The following is a 19,357-nucleotide window of genomic DNA, read 5'->3' on the forward strand; positions in this document are numbered from 1 at the left end:
TGTATGTTAATTTTTCCGTCCTGGGTCACTAACACTTCGCACTGTTGTATGTGGTCTGTAAGACTATCCAGCGGACATAACTCAGTGGCTGGCATGTTCCCATGGGCTCTGGCTATTGTCCTAACCTGCAGTCGTTTTGCAGAGAACCTGTCATTCACAGAAACTTGAGGCAGGGACACTGCCGGCAGTAGAAGCCATTGGAGTTGGGTGTGTGCCTAAAAAGTGACTTTGAGTCTTGTTCAAAAATGAATAGATTTTATGTTAACTGGATATGATTTTCTTTGATTTTGAATCGAAAACAGGAGTCTTAATGGAGTTACAGATGCATCAAGTACAGATTGGTGGTTCCCTGTGTTGATTTTCAATTTGTAGAATATAATAGTGATGGAGAAAATAGTTTGAATTTTTGCAGTAGAATTTAGTGTATGTTCAGTCACTCATTTCATTTGCTGGGCACAGTTAGATTGGCACAAATGGATTTATTTTATTTCCTTTCGACACAGATGTCTATTGCAAGGCACCAGAATAGACTGGATTCAGCAAATTCAGTGTCGAAAATATCCCTGCTCCCCAAAAAGAGTAGAGTTCGGCGTTGCCATCTTCCCACCGAAGTGGTGTAGAGTTTTTCAGTGCCTCCCAGTGGGGGCGAGTCCAAGCGTTTACATTCTGCTTGGCCAGACAGGTTTTATACTCGGTGTAGACATCCATCCCTGTTTGTGGAAGGGTGTTTTAAATCTTCACGGACCGCCTGTACGCCGCGATCCATTTGACCAAGCTGTTGTTCCTTTGCCCTGACATTTCCTTATGTGGCTCGGTCTCAAATTTGAGTTTGTTAACCACTCCCGTGAAGCGCCTTGGGATGTGCACTGCTCGCGAGCTGCTATCTAAATGCCGGTTGTTGTTTGGGAGGATGGGTACAGCCTGGGATCTGAGGTTACTTGGAGAGTAGATTCAGGGGTTTGGAAGAAGAGGGAATTGTCCACGGCCATTTTGAATGATTCAGTTGATTCACTTTTTTTTTAAACGGAATTGATTTTGGTTATTCCAGCTTTGGGAGTTGTTCATGCCTCCTTGTTAATTTTTCACTGGCAATTTTCCTTTTTTCTGATTTGTACACTCCCTGGCTGTTGTTTTCTTTGAACCGCCTAGTGCAGTATAATAACTATAATAGTAATAATAATAGTAATCATAATGAAACAATGCCAACAAGTGATTGACAGCAAAACTTTTGACAGTGACAAAAAATACTTTAAAAAAAATCACGACAGGGAATAAGGAACAGTAAATGCACGGCAGCATGGTAGCATTGTGGATAGCACAATTGCTTCACAGCTCCAGGGTCCCAGGTTTGATTCCCGGCTTGGGTCACTGTCTGTGCGGAGTCTGCACATTCTCCCCGTGTCTGCGTGGGTTTCCTCCAGGTGCTGCGGTTTCCTCCCACAGTCCAAAGATGTGCAGGTTAGGTGGATTGGCCATGCTAAATTGCCCTTAGTGTCCAAAATTGCCCTTAGTGTTGGGTGGGGTTACTGGGTTATGGGGATAGGGTGGAGGTGTGGACCTTGGGTAGGGTGTTCTTTCCAAGAGCTGGTGCAGACTCGATGGGCCGAATGACCTCCTTCTGCACTGTAAATTCTATAATAATTCTATGATGATACACAAGGCACAAAGCTTATAATATATGGATGGGGAGGCTATAATTCTGCTTCTACCGCAGATGCCCTAATGATTGTGAATATAATCACAGGATCAGCCCAGTGGTCCTTTGGAACTGTATCTGATCTGCACTCCTGCCTATTTGGGCTCTGTGATTGGCACTTTGCCTCAACTGTTGTGACTTTTAGTGTCTGCCTCATGCATCAGTAGGTAACCAGAGAGAAAGAGCAGCAAGACATAGAGATGAATATTCACAACATTTCTGGTCAGATGCTTCGCTCTGGCCACAGGTTTAATCGAGGAGTTAACCCAGCCAGAAAGGCCTGCAGATAATGACTACTCCCAGTTAGAATGCAGATGATTGGGTAATTCTTTCCGCCAGTCACCCCTGGAGACCAGGCCACTGTAGGTGACTGGAACGATTTTACACATAATTTGCATTGGGTAACTATCCACCACTCACTAAAATGAACTGGAGAAATTACCTTGTGTTTAGCAAGAGACAGTACTACAATTTTGGTCATGCGTCCTGTTTGCTGTAGTTTGTAGAGACTATGTTTAAATATACTCTGTAGACTGTTTGATGTATGATGTTTAAGTAGACTCTGCTGGGCTTCCGGGTGCGGCTATGCAGAGCTAGGTCGCATATTCGGCAGCTCCTGCTTGGAACGGACTTTTGGGCTCTTTTACAGGGCCCCCACGGCATTTGTTTGACATTTCCCGGTGTGGGAAGAAGGCTGCAATATTCCCCCGACAGTGTCCCCCAGGAAGGGTATGTCTCTGGGTTGCCAGACACGGCAGAAACAGTAAAAGATTTGGCTGCAACTGCAGGATAAACAGGGCCTCTTCCAGCATGCAGGCGGGGGAAGGGCAAGCTTAAAGCTGCAAGCTGACCTGAGGGCCTGTATCAAAGGTGAATTCTAGCAGCAGAGGGAACAACTGTGAAAAGACCTCATCAAGGCCACTGAAGGGACTTCCGGTTGCGGTGATGCCTAGCTAGCCGCACGCTTCGGCGGCTCCAGCTCCGACGGACCTTCGGGCTCTTTTAAGAGCCCCAACGGGGAATTTTTCGACGACGCAACCCGGTGTGGGGTGTGTGAGAAGGGAGTCCCCCCCAAACGAAGGAGGAAAAATCCGGCGGCGGCGGCTGCAGCGCGAGGAATCGTCGACCAAAGGGTCAGAAAGAGAGAAGTACAAGATGGCGGCGGAGAAAGCGCAGGTGACATGAGGGCCTGAGCAGGATGAAATTGTGAGACGGTGCGTGGAGCTGCTGAAGAGGGAGGTGCTGACCCCGTTGCTACAGGCAATTGAGGGGCTCAAGGAGACATTAAAGACCCAGGAGACAGAGCTCCGCGTGGTGGAGCAGAAGGTGACAGATATTGAGGACGAGATCCTGGGCGGTTAAGACACAGACGCACGAGGCACTTCATAAAAAGTGTACTGAAAGGATCGAAGCCCTAGAAAATGGAGCGCGAAGGAAGAACCTTCGGATACTGGGTCTCCCTGAGGGTGTGGAAGGAGTGGACTGTGGAGCGTACGCAAGTACGATGCTGAGCTCACTGATGGGTGCTGAGGCCCCTACGGGCCCCTTGGAGGTGGGGTGGGCAAATCGGATTCCGGCGAGAAGACCAAAAGCGGGAGAACCACCGAGGGCGATAATCGTGCGATTTTACCGCCTTAAGGATAGAGAAGAGGTCCTGAGATGGGCTAAAAAGGTGCGGAGTAGCAGATGGGAGAATGCAGTGGTACGGGTATACCAGGATTGGAGTGCGGAGGTGGCGAGAAGGAGGGCGAGCTTCAACCGAGCCAAAGAGGTGTTGCATAAAAGGAAGGTGAAGTTCGGGATGCTGCAGCCGGCAAGACTATGGGTCACGTATCAGGAGAGACACCATTATTTCGAGACGGCGGAGGAAGCATGGACCTTCATCAAAGAAGAGAAATTGGATCGGAACTGAGGGACTGATGCTGCAGGAAATGTTATTGTTAATGTTATGGTTGAAGTTAATTGAGAAGTAAATTGGGAAGGGGGGAGACATTGGGGAAATGTGGGCGCCGGTGAGGGGGGAAAGACGGGACATAGTTGGAGAATGGGGAAGGGGAGGGGGAGGGGAAAGGGAGCTGCGCCATAAGAGGCGGGTCAGGTAAAGGGATGTTCCCGCGCCAGAAAGAATAAGGCGGGAAGACAGGCGCAAGGCGGATGGGAGTTCCCCACACAGGGGGGTCGAGGAGTGAGCAGGAGTAGCCGGGGTCAGTTGAAGTCAGCTGACTTACGGAAGTAATATGGGGGGAGCAATCATGCTAGAAAGAGAACTAGCGGGGAGGGGGGGAGGGAGGGGGAGGGGGGGGACGACAACTGGGTTGCTGCTGCGGAAATCCAAAAGGAAATGGCTAAAGAGTGGGTGGGCGGGGATGGTGTGCAACGCTGGGGGAGCGAGCGGGAGCGCGGAGGCGGGATACGGGACTGGCCTAGAGAAGGTAATGGCTAGTCGACACGGGAGGGGGGCAGGTAGCCCCCTAGTGAGGCTGATCACGTGGAACGTGAGAGGCCTGAACGGACCGATAAAAAGGGCCCGAGTGCTCGCGCATTTGAAAGGACTAAGGGCAGACGTGGTTATGCTCCAAGAGACGCACCTAAAGGTGGCGGACCAAGTTAGGCTAAGGAAAGGATGGGTGGGACAGGTGTTCCACTCAGGACTGGACGCAAAGAATAGAGGGGTGGCCATTTTGGTGGGGAAACGGGTAGCATTTGAAGCAAAGAACATCGTAGCAGATAGCGGAGGTAGATATGTAATGGTGAGTGGCAGGCTGGAGGGAATGGAGGTCGTGTTGGTTAATGTGTATGCCCCAAACTGGGACGATGCGGGATTTATGAGACGGATGCTGGGGCGTATACCGGACCTGGAGGTAGGAAACTTGATTTTAGGAGGGGACTTTAATACGGTGCTGGACCCGGGGCTAGATAGATCCAGCTCAAGGACCGGAAGAAGGCCGGCAGCGGCCAAGATACTTAAGGGGTTTATGGACCAAATGGGGGGAGTGGATCCATGGCGATTTCTTAGACCTAGGGCTAGGGAGTTTTCCTTCTTCTCCCATGTCCATAAAGTGTACTCCCGGATAGATTTTTTTGTTTTGGGAAGGTCGTTGATCTCTAGGGTGGAAGAAGCTGAGTACTCAGCCATAGCGGTTTCAGATCATGCCCCACATTGGGTGGACCTGGAATTAGGAGAGGAAAGGGAGCAGAGAACACTCTGGCGATTAGATGTGGGACTGATGGCGGATGAGGGAGTGTGTGCAAGAGTGCGGGGGTGCATTGAGAGATACCTGGAGGTCAATGACGACGGCGAGGTCCCTGTGGGAGTGGTATGGGAAGCACTAAAAGCGGTGGTCAGAGGAGAGCTGATCTCCATTGGGGCCCACAAAAGGAAAACAGAGGCCAAGGAAAGGGAAAGATTACTGGGGGAGATTTTAAGGGTGGATAGGGAATTTGCAGAGACCCCGGAGGAGTAATTGTACAGGGAGAGGAGACGACTCCAGACGGAATTTGACCTTCTGACCACCAGAAAGGCGGAGGTACTGTGGAGGAAGGCACAGGGGAGGAGGTATGAATATGGGGAAAAGGCTAGTCGCCTGTTGGCTCATCAATTGCGAAAGAGGGCAGCAGCGAGGGAGATAGGAGGAATTAGAGACGAAAGGGGAGACACGGTGCGAAGGGCAGGAAAGATAAATGAGGTGTTCAAGACCTTCTATGAGGAACTGTATAGGTCTCAACCCCCAGAGGGAGAGGAGGGGATGCGGCAGTTCCTGGACCAATTGAGGTTCCCGAAAGTGGAGGAGCGGGGGGTGGTAGGCCTGGGGGCACCGATTGGGGTGGACGAGGTTATTAAGGGACTGGGAAGCATGCAAGCAGGGAAGGCCCCAGGACCAGACGGGTTCCCGGTGGAGTATTACAGAAAATATGTGGACTTGTTGGCCCTGTTGATGGTGAGGACGTTCAATGAGGCCAGGAAAGGGGGGACTCTACCCCCGACGATGTCGGAGGCGACGATATCATTAATTTTGAAGAGGGATAAAGATCCATTGCAGTGCGGGTCCTATAGACCCATTTCATTATTGAACGTGGACGCCAAATTGTTGGCAAAGGTACTGGCATCGAGGATAGAGGACTGTGTCCCGGGGGTGGTGCACGAAGACCAGACAGGGTTCGTAAAAGGGAGACAACTGAATGTTAACGTGCGACGACTATTAGGGGTGATAATGATGCCCCCAGTGGAGGGGGAGGCAGAGATAGTGGCGGCAATGGACGCAGAGAAGGCATTTGATAGGGTGGAGTGGGAGTATTTATGGGAAGTGTTAAGGAGGTTTGGGTTTGGGAACGGGTTTATTAGCTGGGTTAGACTTCTTTATGGGGCTCCAACAGCAAGCGTAGTTACAGGTCGACATAGATCGGAGTATTTCCGATTATATAGGGGAACAAGACAGGGATGCCCGCTGTCTCCATTGTTGTTCGCGTTGGCAATTGAACCTCTGGCCATGGCGTTGAGAGACTCCAGGAAATGGAGAGGGGGGATTAGAGGGGGAGAAGAACACCGAGTCTCGTTATACGCGGATGACCTATTGTTATACGTGTCGGACCCAGCGGGGGGGATGATAGAGGTTATGCAAATTTTGAGGGGGTTCGGGGATTTCTCGGGGTATAGTCTAAACATGGGGAAGAGTGAATTATTTGTGATACATCCAGGGGACCAGAGTAGAGAGATAGAAGGCTTGCCTCTAAGGAAAGTGGAAAGAAACTTCCGATACCTGGGGATTCAGATCGCTAGGAGCTGGGGAACCTTGCACAGACTTAATCTGACACGGTTGGTCGAACAAATGGAGGAGGACTTCAAGAGGTGGGACATGCAGCCTCTATCGCTGGCGGGCAGGGTGCAAGCAATTAAGATGATGGTCCTCCCGAGGTTCTTATTTGTATTTCAATGTCTCCCTATACTAATCACCAAGACCTTTTTTAATAAAATAGACAGGAGCATCACGAGCTTCGTGTGGGCAGGGAAAGTTCCGAGAGTAAGGAGGGGGTTCCTTCAGCGTAGTAGGGACAGAGGAGGATTGGCACTACCGAACTTGGGCGATTACTATTGGGCCGCCAATGTGGCAATGATACGTAAATGGATGATGGAGGGTGAGGGAGCGGCGTGGAAAAGACTGGAGAGAAAGTCCTGTAAAGGGACGGGTTTAGAGGCGCTGGTGACGGCGCCGCTACCGATCTTACCTAAAAAGTTTACCACGAACCCGGTGGTGGCGGCAACATTGAATATCTGGGGACAGTGGAGGCGACAGAGAGGGGTGCGGGGAGCCCTGGTGGGGTCCCCAATCAGGAACAACCATAGGTTCGCCCCAGGAAGAATGGATGGAGGATTTCAGAGCTGGTACCAGTTGGGAATTAGGAGGGTGGGAGATTTATTTATAGATGGGACTTTTGCGAGCTTGGGAGCATTGGAGGAAAAGTATAAGTTGCCCCGGGGAAATTTCTTGAGATATATGCAGGTGAGGGCGTTTACTAGACAACAGGTGAGGGAATTTCCGTTGCTCCCGACACAGGGGATACAGGACAGGGTGCTTTCAGGGGTGTGGGTCGGAGAGGGCAAGGTGTCAGAGATTTACCGAGAGATGAGGGAAGAGGGGGAGGAGTCGGTGGGCGAACTAAAAGGAAAGTGGGAAGAAGAACTAGGGGAGGAGATAGAGGAGGGTATGTGGGCTGATGCCCTAAGCAGGGTAAATTCCTCTTCCTCATGCGCCAGGCTTAGCCTGATTCAATTGAAGGTGCTACATAGAGCACACATAACGGGAGCAAGATTGAGCAGGTTCTTTGGAGTGGAGGACAAATGTGGGAGGTGTGGCGGGAGCCCGGCAAACCACGCACATATGTTTTGGGCGTGCCCGGCACTGGAAGGGTATTGGAAGGGAGTGACGAGAGTGATTTCGCAGGTGGTGAAGGCCCGGGTCAAACCAGGCTGGGGGTTAGCTCTATTTGGAGTTGCGGAAGAGCCGGGAGTGCAGGAGGCGAAAGAGGCTGACGTTGTGGCCTTTGCGTCCCTAGTAGCCCGGCGCAGGATCCTACTCATGTGGAAGGAGGCGAAACCCCCCGGACTGGAGGCCTGGGTAAATGATATGGCGGGGTTCATTAAACTGGAGCAGATAAAGTTTGCCCTGAGAGGATCGGCTCAAGGGTTCACCAGGCGGTGGCAGCCATTTCTCGACTACCTAGGGGAACGTTAGAGGGAAGACAGATGACCAGCAGCAGCAACCCAGGGGGAAGGGGAGGGGAGGGGGGAGGGGGGGGGGGGGTTAGTTTAGTTTAGGTCAAAGATAAAGGGGTTTTGTTACTTGTGTATTGTTAAAAATTTCTGTATTGTTATTGTTGCGTTTGCTTTGTAAGAGGGGAAAAATTGTTGTTTGGGAAAAAAATTTCAATAAAACATATTTTTAAAAAAAAAGTAGACTCTGCTGAATAAGTGGAGTTTGTTGTAAGTCCCTCCCACCTCAAGCTCATTTGCAGGCACGGTGTTGTCAATAGACACTCTGGTTGGATAGATGCAAGACTGCATTAAGTGTAATATCATCAATTTTAAACTCTCCTTATTTTAACCTGATCACCATTTGCATTGGGCATTGCTGATTGGCTCAGAAACCAGCCATTCAGCTGCGATTCCAGGGCTTGTTACATATGTAAGAAAATTAGGGACTTCATCGCAAATGCTGACAGAAATTTATTTTGCAGTTGAATGATTTTGTACACTTGCAAGTAGACGATCACGTGTGCCATGCAACTCCCCCTGCGTAGAGAGTGACTCCTGTGGACGTGCTACAGTTAGTTTCCCAGAAACAATTCCCTTACTTATCAGCTTCATTTTGTATACTTTGATAGCTTTAGTGAGGTTTCTCCGTGACAACCTGCCCAGTTTATAACCCACGACCACATGTAACCCGTCCAACCTCCTTTACCTAAAGCCCTCAATCACATGGGGAAGACTTCAGTCCAAAGATCTCGACAAAACCAACAGATTAAAAACAGTAAAGTGCGTGAGGAACTGATCAATTCAACAAAAGGTTGATGGTTAACCTGGAGAATAAATAATGCCTGAGAGTGTGACAAGGCAGTCAGGGGTTTGGGTAAACAGACACTGAAACTGAAAGATTATGTTGCAGCCTTGAACGTGTGCCAAACGTCTGTTCAGAGTTATCTGTTTCAGATTCTTCCTCTCTCTTTGTTCCTCCCGTAATCACGCATCATTGTAACTGCGATTTTGTTGTTTTGATACTCTTCATCAAATTTTTTGTGTTTGCTCCTGCCAAGGGCCTTGGGATGTTTGATGATTTTCGAGAAGCTGTATAAATGGAAGTTGCTGTTGCAATGGCTGTTTGTTGACCTTAACCCTTTCCGCCCAATGGAAAGGCGTCGGCCTGTCATTAAAAATGAGCAGGTTTACTGACCAGATCAGATCCTATACTGTTTCCAAAATAACCTGTGGGGTTTTCCAGGCAGATGAGGCGGCCATCTGATAAGGGTGCATCATAAATTTATGAAAAAACGCGTCCGGTTGCTTCAGTAGGACCCCAATAATTTTTTAACCAATGGTTTAAAAAAAAATAAAAAAATTTGGAGTGCCCAATTCTTTTTTTTTCCCAATTAAGGGGCAATTTAGCGTGGCCAGTCCACCTACCCTGCACATCTTTGGGTTATGGGGGTGAGCCGCACGCAGGCACGGAGAGAATGTGCAAACTTCACACGGACAGTGACCCGGGGCCGGGATTCGAACCCGGGTCCTCGGCGCCGTGATGCAGCAGTGCTAGCCGCTGCGTCACCGTGCCACCCCATGTTTTGACCATTGCTTGAGTGAAGGATCTGTTTCTGCTTTCCTGCTCGGCCTGCAGGTTGTCTTCGATATAGCAGGTAGGCCTAGACCTCTCCTTTGTGGGGCCAGAGGAGCTGGTGTGCTCTTCACATCCGCACATGAGGCTTTCAAAGGAATCATTTACTCTCTCACCTTTCCCCAGTGGTAAGCTTCGATAACGAGCGGAAACACAAAATGCAGGAGGGATTCACAGCCAAACCGAATCACATTGCCAGTGAATATTTGTGTGATGGATAGGAAGACTTTCCCATTCATAATTGTGAGGAGGACTCTTTTTTAAAAAAATTATCTCTTCATGAGCAGTCTAAATTTGATTACAAAATCCCGGAAGACAATGATTTTTTTACCCATTCATGAGATGTGGGGGCCGCTGACTGTGCCAGCATTTATTGCCCATCCCTGAGGGCATTTAAGAGTCAACCACATTGCTGTGGATCTGGAGTCAAAAGAAGGACAGACCAGTTAAGGATGGCAGATTTCCTTGCCCAATGGGTATTAGTGAACCAGATGGGTTTTGACAACAATCGGCAATGGCTTCATGGTCAACGTTACACTTCTAATTCCAGAAGTTCTTTATTGAATTAAAATTTCACCATCTGCCATGATGGGATTTGAACCCGGGTCCCTGTGCATGACTCTGGAGTGCTAGTCCAGTGGCAATATCACTACGCCACTGCCTCCCTGTGGTTTTAAAATTCTCATCCTTGTTTTCAAATCCCTCCGTGCCTCTCCCCTTCCTACCTCTGTAATCCCCTCCAGCCCCACAGGCCGCTGAAACAGCTGTACTACTCTAATTCTGGTCTCTTATATGTTTCGGATTTTAATCACTCCAACATTGGCCGTAAATTCAGTTGCCTTGGCCTGAGCTCTGGAATACCCTCCCTACACCTCTCTGCCTCACTACCTTGCTTCCCTTCTTGAAACCTACCTCTTTGACCGAGCTTTTGCTCATCTGACCCAACATCTCCTTATATGGCTCGGTATGTAAAGCGCCTTTGGATGTTTTATCATGTTAAAGATGTGATATAGATACACGTTGTTTCTTCTTCAGAAGACATCTGTCCTTTTTCAACATCCTCCCATTTCAACATTCCGAAGGAACTGTTCTCCCCCGGGACACCCTGGTTCGCCCCCCTATCACCCCCAACAAGAATAGTCCAGGGAACTACAGGCCGGTGAGCCTTACGTCAGTGGTAGGGAAATTACTGGAGAGAATTCTTCGAGACAGGATCTACTCCCATTAGGAAGCAAATGGACATATTAGTGAGAGGCAGCATGGTTTTGTGAAGGGGAGGTCGTGTCTCACTAACTTGATAGAGTTTTTCGAAGAGGTCACAAAGATGATTGATGCAGGTAGGGCAGTGGATGTTGTCTATATGAACTTCAGTAAGGCCTTTGACAAGGTCCCTCATGGTAGACTGGTACAAAAGGTGAAGTCACACGGGATCAGGGGTGAGCTGGCAAGGTGGATACAGAACTGGCTAGGTCATAGAATGCAGAGAGTAGCAATGGAACGGTGCTTTTCTAATTGGAGGGCTGTGACCAGTAGTGTTCCGCAGGGATCAGTGCTGGGACCTTTGCTGTTTGTAGTATATATAAATGATTTGGAGGAAAATGTAACTGGTCTGATTAGTAAGTTTGCAGACGACACAAAGGTTGGTGGAATTGCGGATAGCGATGAGGACTGTCAGAGGATACAGCAGGATTTATCTCTTGGGCGGAGAGATGGCAGATGGAGTTTAATCCGGACAAATGTGATGAGTTAATGCATTTTGGAAGGTTTAATGCAGGTAGGGAATATACAGTAAATGGTAGAACCCTCAAGAGTATTGAAAGTCAAGAGAGATCTAGCTGTACAGGTCCACAGGTCACTGAAAGGGGCAACACAGGTGGAGAAGGTAGTCAAGAAGACATACGGCATGCTTGCCTTCATTGGCCGGGGCATTGAGTATAAGAATTGGCAAGTCATGTTGCAGCTGTATAGAACCTTAGTTAGGCCACACTTGGAGTATAGTGTTCAATTCTGGTCGCCACACTACCCGAAGGATGTGGAGGCTTTCGGGGGAGTGCAGAAGAGATTTACCAGGATGTTGCCTGGTATGGAGGGCATTAGCTATGAGGAACGGTTGAATAAACTCGGTTTGTTCTCACTGGAACGACAGAGGTTGAGGGGCGACCTGATAGAGGGCTACAAAATTATGAGGGGCATAGACAGAATGGATACTCAGAGGCTTTTCCCCAGGGTAGAGTGGTCAATTACTAGGGGGCATAGGTTTAAGGTGCGAGGGGCAAGGTTTAGAGTAGATGTACGAGGCAAGTTTTTTACACAGAGGGTAGTGGGTGCCTGAAACGCACTGCCGGAGGAGGTGGTGGAAGCAGGGACGATAGTGACATTTAAGGGGCATCTTGACAAATACATGAATAGGATGGGAATAGAGGGATACGGACCCAGAAAGTGTAGAAGATTTTCGTTTAGACGGGCAGCATGGTCGGCGCAGGCTTGGAGGGCCGAAGGGCCTGTTCCTATGCTGTACTTTTCTTTGTTCTTTGTTCTTTGAGTCTGGATGTTTCCCAACTCCGCAAACCACATCCGGGGGGAAGGTGGCCTGAAAGGTCGGATTTTCATTCCAGGGTGGTGGGTTTCCCGGGAGTTGGGCTCTTGGAATGAATGCGGAGGCTCCTGGGTGTGGAGGCAGATTGTGCGGAAAGTCTGCCTTGGTGCACTGACCTGCATCAATGTTTTTTCAAAACAAAAAATTATAGAATGGCCCAGCAGCCTTCACCCCGTCAATTCTCCTCATTCCCCGTACTCCATCTATGCCCCTCACACCCTCCCTGCCAACCTATACCCGCTCCCAATGGCTCCTGATATCCTTCATGCCAACATGTTCCCTCTGTCCACGCGTCGCCGCCTCTTATAACCTCCATGCCAACCTTTATCCCCTACCAGCACCTATGTCCTTTATAGCCCCTATGCCAATCCATGCACCCCCTCCACTCATCACCCTTGTTCATAGAATCATAGAATCCCTATAGTTCAGAAGGAGGCCATTTGGCCCATCGAGTCTGCACCGACCCTCAGAAAGAGCATCCCTTCTGGGCCCAATCCTCCGCCCTATCCCCGTAACCCCACCCAACCTTTCGGACACTAAGAGGCGATTTAGCATGGCCAATCCACCTAACCCGAACATCTTTGGACTGTGGGAGGAAAGCGGAGCACCCGGAGGAAACCCACGCACACACGGGCAGAGCGTGCAAACTGCACACAGACACCCGACAGTCACATGTCCTTCTTTGACCTCACAAAGGCCTTTGACACTGTCAAGCGTGAGGGATTGCGGAGCGTCCTCCTCCATTTCAACTGTCCCCACAGGTTTGTCACCATCCTCCACCTCCTCCACAGTGACCTGCCAGCTGTGATCCTGACCAACAGATCCACAGTCCAATGGACGTTTGGACTGCCGTCAAACCATTTTTCGATCTTCCTTGCTGCATTGCACCATCTCACCCCCAGCAAGCTCCCTGTTGGAGTCGAGTTATACTGCAGAACAACCAGGAATCTCTTCAACCTCCACCATCTGCAGGCCAAATCCAAGGTCGCTTCAACCTCTGTCATCCAATTGCAGTATGCAGATGATGGTTGTATTTTCGCACACTCAGAGGCCAAATTCCACACCATTTTCAACACCTTTACTGAGGCGTATGAGAGCGGGGGACCTTACACTAATCATCCATAAGCCAAAGCTCTTTGTCGTTACACCGGTGAGGTTTACAACAGCAATTTTAAATAGTGACTTGGTCGGTTGAGCGCATCCTACTGAGGTACAAGAGTAAGTATAGCCCTCGGGGGTGGGGGGGGGGCAATGCCAACCCGTGCCAAGGGGGCAGTGCTAGTTGTTTCCTCTTTGGGGAGTCATAATGGGGGGGGGGGGGGAATATTTTGTTCTGTGGGGGGAGAGCACCGAGGCCATTGAAAGGGGAACTTGCCGGCATGGCGGGGAGCGGGCAGTGAGGGTGGAATTTGTAGTCACGGTGGGGGAAGCGGCCAGTGGGGTGGGGGAGGAACTGCGTCAATAATTCTGTGGTGGTGGGTGAGGGGGAGGGGGGGGGGGTGGGAGGAATACCAGCGATACCTCCGTGGGGAGGGGGGGGGGTGAGTTGATCTTCATGAGGGCGCCCTGTAAAGACAGCACCGTGGTCTCTGTCGAGCCGGCCTTGCTATATCGGGCCCCGCCCTGCCAGAGTGACAATGTAAACCATTCACACTCATTTCTTCCACTCAGAGAGGCACAGGATCTGGAGTGAAAACTGGGTTTTGCAACTGGAGAGCTACACGCCAGTTTTCAGTCCCAGCCCGACACTATGTAAAAATATGCTAAGATTCTGCCCAATATATTTTGTCCCAACACTCCAGGCAGTTTCCCCCCCAAAGATTTGATAGCTCTCTTTGGCAGTTCATTTTGACACTTTTGGCAGTTCCAATGAGATTGACTGTTCATGATTTAATCAATCCAAGGGCACCTTATCCCTTAAGGGGGAACCTAACCTCCATCAAAGGACACCTGACCTCCCCAGGAGTGTCCTGGAACTATATCCAAAGGGGTACCCTACTTCTCCAAAAGGGTACCCCATCTTTCCAAAGGACTGTTAAATTCAGACCAGCTCCTGCCAGGTGTAATATGCACACGCTGTGTTTTCCACTCCCAGCTAAAGAACACTGGACATCACTGGAGGCAGCGGCAGATTCATAGGTGCAGCTGCCTCCACAAAACATGCCTTCCCAAATCTTAAGCCAATTCCCACCCCCTTGAAAATGGTAGATGCCCAAGTTGGAGGCTGGGACTCCCAATTTTTGGCCCCTTCCACCATTTTCTCAATGACGAGAAGCTCCCTGTCATTGCAAAAATCCAAGCCTCTGTTTCAATCTCCACAGTTGGTGCCAGACATAGTGAGTTATTCCAGGACTTTCTGTTTTATACACTTAAATATGTGTAAAATAATTTCTTCGAATGTTGATGATATCCAATGCGCAGTTACCAAATTTTTACAAGTGCCACAGAAACAAAATTTGTTTACCTAGCTACAAGCGATAAAGTTAGATCAGTTGAGATTGTTTGTCACATCAGGGGATCTTAGGATATCTGAAAACACTTCTCACCCATTGAATTACTTTTGAAATCGAGTTGCTGCAATTCAGCCGCCGATTTAGACATTAGACATGGTCCGCAATGGACCATAGGCATCTCTCTCTGTTCAGGGTGTGAAGTTGTTTAAATCTGTGTTCCATCCCAGAAGGCTGTAAAGTATTATTAGTGCACTCAGGATTGTTCAGCAAGTTCTGCCCAATGGTAGAATCACATCTAACAGTAGGGCCGGGATTCTCCCTTCTGGGGACGAAGTCCCCACGCCGGCGGGAGAACTGATGCCAACCACTCCGGCGTCAACAACCCCCGAAATTCTCCGCACTTTCGGGGGCTAGGCGGACGGCGGAGGAGTTGGTGCCGCTCCAGCCAGCGGCGAAGGGACAGTGCGCGCATGCGTGGAACCGCCGGCGTGGTTCCTCGCATGCGCAGACAAGCCGGCGTATGTTGGTGCATCCACGGGGGGTTCTCTTCTCCGCGCCGGCCATGGCGGAGCCCTACAGGGGCCTGCACGGAAGGAAGAAGTGCCCCCATGGAACAGGCCCACCAGCAGATCGGTGGGCCCCGATCGCAGGCCAGGCCACCCGTGGAGGCCCACCCCGGGATCGGATCCCCCCGCGACCCCCCAAAGACTGCCCCAGCCGACTTACCTGTGAGGTCCCGCCGGTACGTGAGCTGAGTGGGACTGGCCAAAAACAGACGTCTGCTCGGCCCATTGGGGCCCGGAGAATTGCCGGGCGGGCCGCTTCCAACGGCCCTCGACCGGCGTGCCCCCCCCCCCCGGCGATTCTCCCACTCGGCGGGAGGTCAGAGAATCCCGCCCTAGATGTTTTTTATTTGGGTTTTGTGCAAGCGCTGGCTGGTTGAGTGCGGTCTGTTACAAACAACCAAAGGAACAGGCTTTATGATTCACTCAGCAAGTCACTGGGATGTACGTGGCATTGCATCGGCACTGAAATTTATGCACTATGTTGCTCAATTGTGTGAAGTGCCTTTTAATAGCTAAGCCAACAATCAATTTAAGATAATCAGTCAAGCTCACAATGTGGCTCATTCCTGCTTGCTGAAAGTGACAAATGTGGGCTCGTTCTCTGCCAGCAAATGGAACATGTTTAAATTTTGTGCCTTTTCAAATTATCCAAAAGCTGAGGGAGCCGATATTTTCCTGCTGCTTTCTCCGTGGCAATGCCTCGGCCAATCCGAGCCAACTTGCCAACCAAGCAGCACCTTTTTTTCCATGCAGTATAAATTGTGATTGTTTGAAATTTGGTATTCTTGCATTTGTCCTGATGAGTACAAGATGAAACGAGTTCAGCAACATATCTCTCTTTTCAACAAGATTCACGTTCTGTACCAGCGAGCGACTGTGCTGTTTAGCACAGGGCTAAATCGCTGGCTTTGAAAGCAGACCAAGGCAGGCCAGCAGCACGGTTCAATTCCCGTAACAGCCTCCCCGAACAGGCGCCGGAATGTGGCGACTAGGGGCTTTTCACAGTAACTTCATTTGAAGCCTACTTGTGACAATAAGCGATTTTCATTTCATTTCAATATGAATTAAATTATTCAAGTTGACTATCTTACAAGTCTGTTATTAATGACAGTCCATAAAACTCTGCACTCTTTGAACTTGCTCTCAGTCACCTCTGACCAGCTGTATCTGATTTCACTGTAGATAGCCCTGGGCGTTCTTGGGTCTCTGGCTGTTTTCATTGCCATGCTGGAGACAAGCAGCTGGAGGCGGAGGAGCGGACTAGAATTTATAGACGTGGTGGTAAGTACAGGCCTGGTGTCTCCTTATGTGATGTGGTGTCTGATTTTGTTTGATAATACTTGTATCGGCCCTGAGAGTGTTTATTATGATGAAACTGCTAAATAAATGCACGCTGTTGCAGAAGAAATTAAAAGCGAGGTTTTAATGTAGGAACTGTGGGAGCCAATTTGTGCACAGCAAGGTTTTTATGCAGCTCGTAGTCACCCCAAACCCAGTGTGAACAGCTCATACACTGTATTCCGTGTCGATAACTGCACCCCGTGCCCATAAACATCGGAAAATAGAAAATGTACAGCACAGGAAACCACTCAGCCCATCCTGTCTGTGCCAGCCATAAAAATACTATCCAACCTAATCTATTTTCCAACTCTTGGTTCATAACCCAGGTATTTCCCAACCTCTCTGCTATGGGAAATAGGATCTTCCTCTCATTTGCAGTGTAATGTAAGCCGACTTGTTACACTAAAAAAGATTATTATTAAGTCTTTGATATCCACACTATTGTGTCTATAAATAGGCCCTACTATTTAAATAGTTATTTTCTTCCTCTTTACATATTTGTAATTCACTCCTGCCACAGTCTACACTCCTCTGGGCTTTCTCCAACATGGAGCTCATACTATCTGACATCAGCTCTCTTTTTTGTCTTATCCAACCCTTTATGCTCTTTGGCACCCATGGGTGGGGTGGGGTGGGAGGTATCTAGATTTGTCAGTCCCATGCTTCTTTGCGGAAATGTACTTATCCTGAAACCTCTCCACCTCCTGCCACACTGACACTGATTTACCTTCAATCTGGGGCGAAATTCTCTGGTATCGGCGCGATGTCCGCTGACCGGCGCCAAAATGGCGCAAATCAGTCGGGCATCGTGCCGCCCCAAAGGTGCGGAATCCTCCGCATCTTGGGGGGCTCAGCCCCAACCTTGCGGGGCTAGGCCCGCGCCGGACTAATTTCCGCCCAACCAGATGGCGGAAAAGGCCTCTGGTGCCCCGCCAGCTGGCGCGGAAATGACATCTCCGGGCGGCGCATGCGCGGGGGGCCTGGCCCACGATCGGGGCCCACCGATCCGCGGGCGGGCCTGTGCCGTGGGGGTACTCTTATCCCTCCGCCTCGGCCACAGTCTTCACCATGGCCGACGTGTAAGAGACCCCCCTCAAGGTGGGGCGGCCCGCCGCCGGAGTAGTTCCCGCCTCTCCATCCCCCCGGGACCACCACCACCCCCCACCCCCCCCCCCCCCCCCCCCCCCCCCCCCCCCCCAGCCGGGTAGGGGAGAATCTCGGCCCAGATTTCAGCTTGGTATTGGCCTTACCCCATTTTAAAACTTTTACCTTGTCTATGTTATGATCCCAGCTGATGTGACAGGCCAGATTCCAGGGTGGAGCCTCGCTTGATAGCTCCTAACTTTTATTTTTTGGTTCGAGATGTGGAGTCACGGGACTGCCTAGAAACTTTAAAGAAAATAATAAAACTTTGATTAAACAAGAAATGATTAACTATAATATACTACTCTTTCACTCCAACCATACCCGTACAGATTTGTAAGGAGAATACAAGTTACAAAATCTGTCATATACTCTAATGTTCTCAGGAAGTACACAGCCCATGTAAAGCAATAAGTGAAATGTGGCCAGACACTGCACACTCTGAAACCAAGTGACAGATTCCACCCAAGCAACTTCTGCGAATTACTCATCGTTCGCCGTCCACCCACCATCCCACCCCATCTACCAACACACCGCCACCAGATGCTTGTCACACTGTGAGCTATCTGGTCTCACAAGAGTTTCAAATCTCATCTCTCGAAGAACACACCTCAGAATCTGCTCCCAAAAGTCGCTTTCTCTCGGATACTTTCACCAAGGATCCACCTCCAGGGTTTCAACCTCTCTTTTTGGTATTCCTCTGCCCTGGATCACCACATGCATGTAAGCTTCGCCTTCCTCAGGCACTCTCAGGTACTCAGTCATGCCAACAAAATACTGCTGCTTCACAGGCCTGCAATAAGGAGTCACCAACCTTTCTGAGTACCTCAGATGTCTGGCTTCTTGCCAGCTAACTTTAAGTCTGCTCCTTTCAGCGGTTTCTACTTCAGAGCCTTTTCTTCGCCCCTTGCTGTAATTTCGCTGAACAGGACCGTGCTCACATTCCTGTTCTTTGTTCCTTTGACATCACAGTTTTCCTGGAACTTTCCTCCGTTTCTCTCCTTGGTTTCTGGGACTTCCTTTTGGGAAAGCCGCCCTGTACTTCCCTGTCCTTTGCTTCTACCGGTGTGGGCTTCTGGTTGCTAAGCAACAGTCTGGTTTTATCAACCCTACATTTTGCTTAACGTCGTAAACCTTTACATTATAGTGCAGGCATCTAAACCAGCCCTCAGAGTTGCAGGGAACTTCAAAAAAAAAGAAACTAAAACTTAAGTTTACCACCCCCTCCCCCGCCTAATGGATTAGCTGTTGGATGCCCATCCCTAATGGATGGCCATTGGATGTATGTTTCCGTAGCAGGCTCAAAGAGCCCAATGGCCTAGTCCTGATCCTGGCTTCCGTGTTTCTAATTGCCCTTGAACTGAACCCTTCAGGGAGTAATTAAGGGTCAACCCCATGGCTGTGGCTCTGGTGTCACATGTCGGCCAGACCGGGTTAAGAACAGCAAATTCCCTTCCCTAAAAGACATTTGTGTACCCCGTGAATCTTTACGACAATCGATGATAGTTTCACGGTCAGCGTTACTGAAGTTAGGTTTATATTCCAGTTTTATTGATCTAATTCAAATTCCACCAGCTGCTGTGGTGAGAATTGAACCCATGTCCTAAAAACATTGGGTTGGGCCTCTGGAATACCAGTTCAGTGATATTATCACCATCTCCCCATATTTTTTTTAAAAA

General features: G+C 49.6%; 1 protein-coding gene across 4 annotated transcripts in view; it reads left to right on the forward strand.

Moving 5' to 3' along the window:
* Positions 1–19,357, forward strand: part of LOC140430398 (meckelin-like) — a 170,659-nt gene that overhangs the window by 82,578 nt on the left and 68,724 nt on the right. For all 4 annotated transcript variants that reach the window (XM_072517855.1, XM_072517856.1, XM_072517857.1 and 1 more), the window contains one exon: positions 16,377–16,475. In XM_072517855.1, coding sequence (XP_072373956.1) covers positions 16,377–16,475 — 99 coding nt within the window. The remainder of the gene's footprint in view (positions 1–16,376; positions 16,476–19,357) is intronic.

The sequence above is a fragment of the Scyliorhinus torazame genome, chromosome 10 (assembly GCF_047496885.1).
Source record: "Scyliorhinus torazame isolate Kashiwa2021f chromosome 10, sScyTor2.1, whole genome shotgun sequence".
NCBI lineage: Eukaryota > Metazoa > Chordata > Chondrichthyes > Carcharhiniformes > Scyliorhinidae > Scyliorhinus > Scyliorhinus torazame.